Genomic DNA, 12,205 nt, shown 5'->3' on the forward strand with positions numbered 1-12,205 from the left:
TGTTACTGGGTGAATTAAAGAATGAACAGGTGGGAGTGTGAGTGGGTGAAAGGGGGACCGTACCGGGCAGCGGTGGGGTGTGCTTGTCGTCTTGCGAGCTGGCTTGGTCGCTGGCCTGAGACAGAACGCCATCATCGGAGCTCTTCAGCGGCGTCGACATGGCCCCTTGCTTGGACGTCCGCTCCTCATCTCGACTCCTGTGGCTGGAACCAGTTCAACATGCGAAATTCACACCAGTCCAGCTTAATCCAGAACAAGAGGCATAATTCACACCAGTCCCGCAACAGACACAATTCACACCTCCCCTGCTTAATCGAGATCAACACCATTTGTATCAGTTCTGGGTAATGCAGATAAACAGAACCAATTCACATCAGTCCTGCTTAATAAAATGTGTTCGTGTTTGTGTGTGTGTGTGGGTCAAGAGAAACCTATACAGTACTGTTGAAAACAATGGTTGAATTCCAGTGAGGTCACATGACCATTTGTTGGCACATGAGCAAGCTGCATTTCACTGCTTTCTCCCAAGAATGTGGCAAGCCAGCTTTCACCAGTCAACTCAGGCTAATTACAGGCATGAAACTAGCCAACTCCAGGCCTGAAACAATCCTAACTCCAGCACTAGAACAACAATAACTTATCTCAAAGTAGTGTAAAGAGGGCCAAAGACTGGGTGAAAAGTGTAAGTGTTTAAGAGTTGGCAGTTGGTGGAGGAGAGAGGGGAGACCTACAGTCTGGGCATGAAGAGCAACTGAATTCTAATGAGAGGGAGAGAGACAGAGAGATGGAGAGCGAGAGAAGAGGAGAAAGACGGAGACAGAAAGAGAGTAAAGGGAGCCAGTAAGGGACAGATTCAAGGCAAAGTGAAATGTAGGTGAGAGATTGTGAGAGCAAGGCAGTGAGAGAGCGAAAGGCAGAAAAAGAGAGGGAGATGCGTAAGAGTGAGAAAGAGGCAGAGAGAGAGAGAAGGGGGAGGTTATTATGTTGTGTCCTGGATCTGTGTTGCTTGGTTCAGGACGGCCTAGTGCTAAAAAAGGTTCCACACTGACAAACCACAGTTGACAGAATCTTTGTTCAACTCTCTACTGTTCTATCAAGAGTGTGTGTGTGTGTGTGGCTTAAGTGTGTGTGAAGCGTGTGTGTGTGTGTGAAGCGTGTGTGTGTGTGTGTGTGTGTGTGTGTGTGTGTGTGTGTGTGTGTGTGTGTGTGTGTGTGTGTGTGTGTGTGTGTGTGGGGCTTGTGGGGTGAAAAAGAGGCTAAGGCCGACACATATAAAGAAGATTTTGGGAGAAAACAGGGAGGCAATAAAAAGGGAAAAGCTGACCCAGAGAAGAGATGAAAATCAACTGTCAAAGAAGATTTAGTTCACCACGAGATGAAAGCACGGGTCCATTTAATCTTTTCTCTCTCTTAATGCAACACACTTGCACACATACAACTTTGAGACTAGTATAAAAGGCCTAGCATTTATACACGCACAGAGTAAGTGAAAACAACTGAAATCATCGGTGCACAAAACCAACACATCAAAGCAAATATAATGAAGTGCAAAATTAATTTAAATATAACAAAATAAACCAATTAAGATTAATTCCAGAAGTAAATTCAAAATAAATACCACAAAATGCTTTACTCACGCGAATGTTTCCTGTAGATGTACCATAATCGTTAAAGAAGGCAGTTTAATTTTCCAAACAACCACAGAACAAATAAAAACTTTGGACTAGGGAAGAAGTGTGTTCCTCAACAGAAGGCCCAATCACATCCTCCCATTGGTTGGGAAACAGGATGCCACCAGCCTCTGGAGCCAATCAGGTTGACAGAACCATGTGCCCTTGTAGCAAAGCTTTGTGGGAACTATGTCAAATTCCTCTTGTTTCCCATCCTAGTTTGGAATATCAGGAATTCCTTCGGCTACGTCATTATCTCATGTCACCACCAGCCAATGTGTCAAGACGGAGAAATTAAACATTAACTTTTAGCACTTTAACGCATCATTTTACATTAACTCAACACTCACTTGTAAGATAAAAAAAAACAACTCATAAGACTTTGACTCCCAAAAAAGGCCAAGCCCAACAACACGCAGACACACATTCCAGCGCCATAGTAAAACACTATCAAAACAAGCAGGGAGTGCGGGTGGTGGGGGTGTGTCGTGAAGGGTGGGGAGATAAATGAAACCCAGCAGACGCTTCTATGTGCGTTCTGCCACTTCAATCGAGCACTTACATGGAGAGCAATCTGTGCAACAGTGACCCTGCCTTCAACCTGCATTGAGACAAACATAGTTACTGTTCAGTCCGACACACTGAAGGGGGTCTGATGCATGGTTCTACTGGAAGGGGATCGGACAGTTAGTCAAGGACAGCCATACTGCCTAAAGCACAGTCAAGCTCTGCAGCTAGCGGGCTTTAGTTCAGGGGTAATGGGAGCTCTATGCAGCCACTATCTATGGGAAGCTAGGGGTTATGTTTTAGATGCTCAACTACAGGTGTTACTGGGTCACAACCAAGCCCAGGGCATCAGCGTCACGTCAACTCACCGTCACAAAGACGCCACAGTAAGCGCTACAAAACTCTGTACATTGAATGTACAAAAGAATGATGTCATTATTTATCAGTCAAAGTGGTGAGTTGTCGCCTGCGTTCGCCATCGACACTTGAAGCTTGGCGATGAGTTGATTAATAGCTCATTAGACGCGATGTGGATGGTGAAGCTGATCAGTTAGATAGTGCAGAGGGCAGAATCAACGTCCTGAACCGGGTCTCATGGGGGATGGATCCATACATGGATGGTTGACCATCCATGTATCATCAAGTATCCAAGTGGTGGACCAGAGGGTCCGGTATTCTATTCCAGCTAATCACAACACCAGCAACGGGTGATACAGCCAGTCAAAACACCAGCTGACACAACGGTAAGTCTCCACCCCCCCCCCCCTTCTCTGGTTTGCATCTGTTTGAAATGAAGCCCCTAAATATCCCTTCAGGCTGTTTATAGTACATTGACCCAACACTTCCCAGTGGTGGGTGTTGCCACGACAACGGAACAATAGCCAACAATAGTTTGTTATCAGGTCTAAGGAAACTGATAGCCACTTTTCCAGTCCTGTTCTGTTCTGCTCGGGAAAGACTAGGCTATGGTCAGTGTACTACAGTTATCACCTAGGTGCAGGGGAGGGCTCTTTGGCTTCTAAACTAGACCAAGAGGGATCTACCCTAAGGTGACAAATCCAGACTTACTGCGGCCGCCAACTGACAGGTTGGCCCAGATCAAGGAAACAGGAAAGGGAGGAGAAGAGTCAGAGAAAAAGCATGAACCCATCATTAGTCAAATCGCTCCTACCTGCTGGTCCTGTTGAATGGACTTCCGCACCACGTATTATTCAAGTATTATTAGTATTATGGTTTGTTTAAGGCGTGCGAGATGTATTGTTGCGTCAGTGGGTTTTATTGCCATGAGCTCATTCGTTAGTGGACGGAAATATGCACATCAAACCACCAGATGCATTTTTGTGTGCAAGCTTCTGTGTGTGTGAGCGTCTGTGCTTTCCTGTATCTCATGGTTGTGTACAATTGTGTGGAAGAGGGAGTATTTGTGTGTGCGTGGAAGAGAGTGTGTGTGTGTGTGTGTGTGTATGTGTGCATGGAAGAGAGTGTGCGTGTTTGTGTGGAAGAGACTGTGTGTGCGTCTGCGTGTGTGTGTGTGTGTGTGTGTGCGCGCGCTATTCTCTTACCTGCCGTTGCTGACCTGGCGAGGGGACTGGCGGGGGTGGTCGTGGCTGTCTGAGCGGTCAGGTGACCTGGAGCGACTGCCCCTCCCCAGGGAGCGGTTGGAATGTTCTGATGTCAGGGAATGGATCTCAGAGATGTCTGGAAACACACACACACACACACACACAGGTTAGGACATCCAGAAAAATATGGGATACAATTTTAGATCAGAAAACTTCAGTTCTCCCAAACTTTCAGGCTGAGCTAAGAGACTTGATATTTCACACACACACACACACACACACACACACACACACACACACACACACACAAACACACACAAACACACACACACACACACCCCTCTCACCATCTCTGTCAGAGTTGTTCCCTGATGGAATGCTATCGTCCAGGTCAGGAACATTTAGAAGCGTGGCTCTCTCGTCCCTCTGGACTACCATCTTTAGCTTGCCCTTTGACCTCTCTATCAGCTTCTTGGCGTCCACAAGCGACAGGTTCTCTGTGACGGTGCCGTTTATCTGGGGGAGTGAAAGACACCGTTGAGGAATGTAACAAACACTTCAAAAAAAAAGTGTTAAATTGATATTTGTTATGTCTGCAACCGGACTATAGATTTGACCATTTGGTATGTACACCACTCAAAATTCTGAAATTACATTTTTGACCGAGTTGTTTCTTCATAGTCCACTAGTCCCACTATTGCCAATTGAAATCTGTTGACATTGTATACTTTATAACTATGTTAATAGTATATAGCAAATAACAAAATAATTCAATTCTGCTGTATTATTGTTTTACTGCATTACTACATAATTAGCCTTGTGTTGTAAAGCACACTGCCTTAACCAGATTACCGCAAACAAAACAGCTTTAAACTAGAAACAGCTGAGACTGCTATGAAGAAATACGGGAACCAAATCTACGTGATTTATGGTTATGTATTATCCTTGTGGAGACGGGGTCAGTGACTGTTTAATGATGATTAAAATGGAGTCTCCGCGGCAACATGCGGCCCGGGAACAAAGGAATTCTGGAATGTTTGGTATTCCCACTGGTGGGCTGGCACACCAATGACCTCCAACCTCACCCAGTGGGCGATGCTCCGCACATACACAATAACCGACTACACACACAGACACACACCACATTACTATTACTACATCGCCCCCAAAAACCCACACATGACAACAGATACTACACACACGGCCCTATTCCGACCGATGGAAAAGATTCACAACTTTAAAATGGCTCCATTGCATTAGCTGCTCTTTCTCTACCCCAGTAAGTGACTCATCTCTCATGGCTGTCTCACCCCTGGTTGTCTCCTACCACCACCACCACCACCACCACCACCACCACCACCACCACCACCAGCCCCTCCCTCAGCATGGTGACTCCCCAGCCCAGCAGAGAGGCCCCCTGGGTAGGGAAGCTCACCTTCAGCACCACGTCCCCCTCCTGGATGTTTCCGTCCCGCGCGGCCAAACTCTCTGGGGAGATGTCTTTCACGAAGATGTGGCTGGCCAGGCGAAGTCCATATTCTGGGGATTCCAAGAGCACGTTAGAGGGGAGAATCTACACATGTTCAAGTTCAGGAGCTCATCATGCATAGTGTTGTCATGTAGCCAAGAGTGAGTCCCCAGTGCTGCCTAACTAGGAGAGGATGTCTAATCCATGTTTACAGACCACAGTCATTTGTTTTTATTTGTTAATCCATTGAGGCTTACTGTGCACCAGAAAGTAGCCAAAATACCACACCAAGCACAGCTCGGCATCAGACACCTGCTTGTGCAATTGCATGGTCTAATTGGCAGAGACATCACCTGGCCAGCGATATAAACATAAACAATCACAGTGACCTGGGCTCACCAGAGAGGGTGCTGTTTCACGGCTTGACTTGAAGAACTGTTATAGTGTTTAACTTGTGAAGGGTGGGATCTGTAAGGCCTAATTTATAGCGGCCGTGCGTGAACTCTGTGAGCTGTTTTTTTTTTTGTTTTAAAGGTCCCATGACATTGCACCAGGTGTGAGTGTGAGTAACCGTTACAAGCCGTTTTGAAAATGTCTCTTATGACATCACAAGTGGGCGTGTCCACCTAGATGTGTGAAGGATAATAACGGCTAGTCCCACCACACCTGGTGGCATGTCATGGGACCTTTAAACAAAAAAAAACGTCATCATGTCCGCGCGGGACTTTGTGAAACCGTGCATAATAGTGTATTATTCCTGAAGGCTTTGGGTGCGCGTCCCACCGCCAACACGCACCTTCGCTCTTGCGGGACTTGACCAGGGTGACCTTGGATGGCTTCGGCGGGCCCAGGGAGGCCTGGGAACGCCGCTCCGAGCGCGGCGACACGCTGCGGTCCCGCGAGGCGCTGCGGTCGCGCCGCCCCGTGCTGTGTTCCCGCTCCTGCCGGCGGGCTGTGCCGCCACCGCCGCCGCCGGCGCCGGCCCCACCGTACGCCGCGCTCTGGGCCCGGTTGCCCTGGTAACCCTCCTCGTCCTCGCTCTCCTCCTCCTCGTCCTCCTCATGCTCCGACATGGTCTCCCGGTCGCCAGGCCGCGACACCGGGAGCTGGATCTTCCGCTTCCTGCGGATGGTCTGAGGAAGAGACGGCGCGGCCGTGTCACACACACTCGCACCAGACCGGGTTCATCCATCAGTGGTGGACGGTCAAGGGGAAGGGAATCATTACTTGCTCTTCCCCTCGTGGTATTTGGGTTGTATTGTCAGCTTTATCGTAAAGTCAAATCGATACAGGACGTCAACTGCAATACTGGAAGCATCGTGGGATGTATCTACCGATGCATGTCACAATGCATCTACTCTTTGAGTCTCATCCTAGTGGGTCTTTTCCTGGTCCTGCTGGATTTGCATGTGTGCTATCTTCGATGATGATGACGTAAGGGTTATCCCTGTATTGTTTGTTTTGTATGGCACTTTGCTACTATGTCTACTGTTGCAAAACGAACTGCCCTTCCCGGACATTAAAGATTAACCCAGCTACTTCAATCTTTTAACTGCTGTATGACCTAATGCATTTCAACATGTCACACAACTAGAACGTGATGTCATAAAGAGTTTGACGCGTCACGCAATGACACGCCCTTCCTTTACTGGCTTGTACACCATTTCACTTTTAATGTATTGATGTGAATGAGGTGTGGTTGAAAAACTCACAATCTTGGCGTTTTTCCCGCTCTTGCGGAGCTGTTGCACGGCGTAGGCGTGCTCCACGTTGTCCATGGAGACGGCGTTGACCATGACCACACGGTCGTTCTCCCTGGAAACACCGGACAAACGCACAGCCTTGTATTCAAGGTTTGACATGGATGGTGTTCAATTTGTATGATTTTTTTCCCCATTGCTGACACAGATGTTTAGTCTATTGTATTCATTCATTCATATCGTCATTTTTATTCACTTTTGTTCTGATGAATGCTGCTGTTACACCTTAACCATTTGCCCATGAGGATTTAATTATGCAACGAGCTTAGTAATTAAAGTTATATACTCCTTTATATACACATTTATAGGTAAGACAAGGGATCATTCACAGCAGAGGAATTTCAAGGTCAACCCTAGAAGTGTTCGTTTTGACCACAGAAATGAACGGCTTCTGCAATTCACTCATCTATTCATTCATGACTTTATTCATTAATTCACAGCCCATCTTGCCATCCACTCGTCTTTGCTGGTGGTTTTAATGGTTTGGCATGATGTACAATGACGCACACAAAGGATTGGCGTTTAGCCCAAAAAAGGACGCATAGTGCAGCAGAGACAGCCTTCAAGAGGCGTGAAGCTGGGGCTCTCAACAGCAGCGCAGTAGTGTTGCTGTGGAAGGGACCCAAGAGCTCAGGGGCCCTTCAGACAGAGACTTACTGCAGCTGGCCCTCTGCAGGTCCTCCTTTCAGGACATCTGAGATGACGATGGAGGTTTCTCCGCTCTGGAAGTGAGGGTTGTCCCGGCCTCCTGAGATAGCGATGCCAAAGCCGAACCCTGGAGCCTGGGTAGGACAAGAGAGCCACATAAGGAGAAAACGCATAAGAGCGAGTGCACACACAAACACAGACACAAACACACACTGTGTGTTTGTGTAATTCTATAAATACTGATAGAATTAGAGATTTTGTTTTGGTCAGACCTATGAGAAGGATGCACAAACAATACTGGTGTTGAATATCACTCGGACACTGGATACATTTTCGCATCAAAATCGTTGTCGAAAGAAACTTGATGTTAAAAATTGTTTTCTACTGATGCCAAACGATCACACTCAGTTGTGTGTACGAGTAAAAAGAGGAATGAGATTTGATACTTCACATTTGATTGACGATGTTAGAATCTCTCTCTCTCTCTCTCTCTCTCTCTCTCTCTCTCTCTCTCTCTCTCTCTCTCTCTCTCTCTCTCTCTCTCTCTCTCTCTCTCTCTCTCTCTCTCTCTCTCTCTCTCTCTCTCTCTCTCTCTCTCTCTCTCTCTCTCTCTCTCTCTCTCTCTCTCTCTCTCTCAACCCCACAAACATGCCAGGAGTTGGGAAGCCCTCAATCCCTTAATTTGTCCTCACAAAAACAGAAATGGTTAAAATTAGACTTAAAATTAAAAATTCTGCGACTCTGACATCATAAGCATTTAATTGACAACAATAATCAAAACACATAGGTTCTTCCCGTGCTGTACCCGTCAGCCCAATGTCCACGTGTCATAGAGTGGACAGCAGGGAACGTGCATGTGTACGCGTGAGTGTGGAATTCAACAGACCAGACACGGGGACAACACAGAACCACAACCGAAAGCTCCTGGTAATTAGATTAGAGTGAGAATTCCGTCTAGACAGGTTCTCCCTTGCCACGCCCAGCCCTGCATCACCCTGGCCACTTTATTCCCCTTTCCTGTTCCAATTCTAAACACTTGACAGCTGGGAACGCTAACTAATCATCTTATGATAAGCAAGCTTGTATTTATATAACTTTTTACTGAATAGGGGTCAAATCGATTCCGTTTGCCACAGCTTTTTTTATTACAATGTATGTCTACTCTGCTTCGACATGTTTATTCTGTTACCTTGTTAAACTTTTATTATACATTTTTATTTGTATAACCTTTCATTTCCTTTCAAATGTGATTCAGGCCTTTGATAAGTACTCTGAGTGTTTGAGGGGTTCTACACAAATAAACCCGCAATGCCTTGAACAGTGCACACAGTACGCCGTTGTGTTCCTGAAAAGTGCATGAATTGAAACACAGTACGCCGTTGTGTTTCAAAACGTATGCTCTACTTATCGTTCACAAAAAAAAAAAACCTTTTTAACTATCAACCTAATTTCGTGAATGAATCGCAGATCCTGCTCATTGTATCTAGTGATTATCTGCTAAGACACCCTGGTTCACCCGGGTATGGGCGCGGGGATCGGATTGCAGTGTGGCAGCGGCCCAGTGAATGACAAGCCGAGGCTGGTGTCGCCTCACTCAGCCCGCAGGGACAGACGTTGTGAAGTGAGACACGGGCTGCTAACTCGATAACGAAACGTGACAATCATTTGCACTAATGGTGTCGTTATTAAGGAGAGGAGTTGGACTTTGTGACAGGGCAGTACGAAGGTTTGTGTGTGTGTGTGTGTGTGTGTGTGTGTGTGTGTGTGTGTGTGTGTGTGTGTGTGTGTGTGTGTGTGTGTGAGAGAGAGAGACACAATCCAACAGGAAGTGGATGGACACAGACGGGAAGCAAGACGCACAGTTCGGTCTTCCTTAAACCCGTTTCCTGCCATCTGGGATCCCTGGCTATTGTTTCCCCTACTCTCACACAAACATTCACCTAATGCAGCTGTGCACACAGACACAGAAGGCAAGGAAGATAGGCTTGAGGCAACACAGAAATAGAGCAAGAGAGAGTTTGGAAATAGGAGAAAGAGGGGGAGAAAGAGAGGTATAGTGTATTTAGGTGGAAAAAGTCAGGCTGAATTAAAGAGTGAGAAAATAAAGAATTGACTGTAGAGAGACAGAAGGAAAGGGAGAGGGACAGAGGCGGAGAGACTGACAAGCAGACTGACAGAGAAAGAGAAGAGAAAGAGAAGGAGCGAGAGAGAGTCAATGTACTAATAGGAAGCGGCAGTCAGATTGTATTACAGTGAAAAGAGAGGAGAGGGAGAGAGAGGCAGGGGGAGAGAATCTGTGAGGCAGACAATATTAAAGAAAGAGAGAGAGGTTTCTCACCCTGTGAAGAGTAACAGTGTGCTGCTCCCAGATGACCGTTTCCTCCATGGCAGCACTCTGGAACACAAGACAGGAAACGGCATACAGTCAGACCTTCACACCCTTTACGTCACGACAAAGGAAGAGACAGACCCCCCAATATACAACGACACTGCAACAGTGTAGACACTTTCCTACAAAGATCGTTTCATTCGTATTCTCTGCTAAACTACAGGTCTGCCAAAAATGGTTTCGGTCAGTTTGGTGAAACTTTGTTTTCAAATGGAAGAGGAGCACCTGGCTGGCAGTCAGCCAATAGGAGTGAATCATTCAAATTCAGCCAAACCCACTTCAAAAAAAACGAACATAAAACTGGAACATAAGAGTGTGTGTGCGTGTCAAACACCTAGGGCCACAGAGCAGCTTCTGCTTGACTGGCCCTCGTGCTGTGGACTGTACAACTCCCTGATTGGTCTAAACCTTTTCTCCGCGGCACGCTAAAACCCCCTAACTCCACTAAACAGGGAAGCATTATGAACGCCTGCTGAACAACAGTAAACTGCCTTGCACAGCTCAGCAGCAGAGGTTAACCAGCCTAGTCCAGTGAAGAATGAAACATGGGGGGGGGGGGGGGGGGGGTCAACAGGTCGATCAGTGCCAGATAAACGCCAGATCGGCTAAGACTTCCCTTTCTCTCTGGTATAGTGTCTTGACCCCCCACCTCAGTGTTGATACTCCTACTGACAGGGATGAAGTCATCTGCTAGGTTTGTTTTGTCTTTCCGGGCTAACACGTTGTTCCGGATCCTTCTCTCTGTGTGTCTTCAGCCTGACGGGTGTTGCTTGCTTGGAAGTGATCCCCGGACGAGACCTCGCTCACGCCACAACACAAAACAACTTATCATTTTGGAAGGGAGGATGATAGCTGGGCAATGGACTTTGTTGAGATGTTTTTGGGGGTTTCTGGAACCTCCCATCGTAAATGTTATGGTTAGGCAGGAGATACAACTGGAAAGATACTTATAATACCAAGTTGAAAGTTGAACAAGGGGTCTGTCGGACTTTCAGCTCACCTTTAACTGGTGACAGTTTACTCAATCTGGTAAAAGATTGTTTTTTTCAGTATGGTAAAAGATAAAAGTGTTTTCAGTCTGGTCAATTAGTGTTAATTCAGTTCCGTAAAAGATAAAAGTGTTTTCAGTCTCGAAAATATTGTTTATTGGGTTTAGTCAAAGGTAAAGTATATACATTTTGATGAGTCAGTATGTGTGTGTGTCTGTGTGTCTTGGGGTGGGTCGGGGGCAGGTGTAGTGTTAATCACAGCCACAGCTCACACCAAGGGACTATTGCACCTCATAAAAAACACAGACGCACACAAACACACCGACACACATCGCGTTGCGTAAATCACCAGCTCTTTTCCCTGTAATTGCACACTCCCGACAACTCTATAATCCCACACCCTCGCCAACGACCATATTTAACTTGTTCAAGGTGCCAGGACCACACCAGTCACCTGCCTAATAACGGTCTTTACCCCCACACGGTTTAGTGGAGATCCCCTTTCTGCTGAGTAGAACAACCTTCCAGAAGTAACCGTCTCAATCAAACCAGGTTCAATTCTGAGAAACATATCCCACGTCTATCCATTCCATTACAATTTCCCCCTTTCTTTAGAAAAGATACTTAACTACTTTTTGATCTCCAGAAAACAACTTAAACAATTTGGGAACAAAAAGAGGATTAATTCAATTGCTCTGGGTGTTTATGATAGCAAACCGTCGTGGAAACATTAATGGCATGGAGGAGCATCCATAAATTGAAATATTGCTTGGAACATGGTTGATAGGGTTTGAGTCATCAGGCAGCACTCCCTGAAGCATGGGAGGAGGAGAGAGTACTGGAGACGGAGGAGTGGAAAATAAAGGGATGAGCAGCAGGAAGGAGGTGGACCAGCCTGACATACCAGTGCCCGGCACATTCATTCCTTAGAGATGAATGTTCAGACATGAATGCTAATGTGATGCTAACTGGCCAGTTCATACAGATATATGGTGGCTAGCCTAATGCTAACTGTGCAATCCATATAAATGAATGTTTGCTAATCTAATGCTAACTAGCCAGACCATGAAGATACAATTATGATATAGATCAAGCTAAAGTTTAAAGTGATTGGCTACTTCTTGAGTTGGCACAGTTGTGGAAGTTTTATAGTTCCTGAAAGTCCACCATAAGTGTCTGTTTAAGCTGTATTGTTATGTTATTTCAATCAGA

The 12,205-nt window shown here is 46.3% G+C and overlaps 1 protein-coding gene across 3 annotated transcripts in view; it reads right to left on the reverse strand.

Annotated features, from left to right (window-relative positions):
- The window catches only part of LOC307075738 (tight junction protein 1-like), a 53,456-nt gene that overhangs the window by 23,745 nt on the left and 17,506 nt on the right, over nt 1–12,205 (reverse strand). For all 3 annotated transcript variants that reach the window (XM_079736424.1, XM_079736425.1, XM_079736423.1), the window contains exons 2-9: nt 9,954–10,010; nt 7,625–7,749; nt 6,920–7,022; nt 6,004–6,340; nt 5,175–5,278; nt 4,087–4,255; nt 3,740–3,875; nt 64–203 (exon numbers count right to left, since the gene is read on the reverse strand). In XM_079736424.1, the coding sequence (XP_079592550.1) occupies nt 64–203; nt 3,740–3,875; nt 4,087–4,255; nt 5,175–5,278; nt 6,004–6,340; nt 6,920–7,022; nt 7,625–7,749; nt 9,954–10,010 (1,171 nt within the window). The remainder of the gene's footprint in view (nt 1–63; nt 204–3,739; nt 3,876–4,086; nt 4,256–5,174; nt 5,279–6,003; nt 6,341–6,919; nt 7,023–7,624; nt 7,750–9,953; nt 10,011–12,205) is intronic.

This window comes from Pollachius pollachius, assembly GCF_949987615.1.
Source record: "Pollachius pollachius genome assembly, chromosome: 5".
Classification (NCBI taxonomy): Eukaryota; Metazoa; Chordata; class Actinopteri; order Gadiformes; family Gadidae; genus Pollachius; species Pollachius pollachius.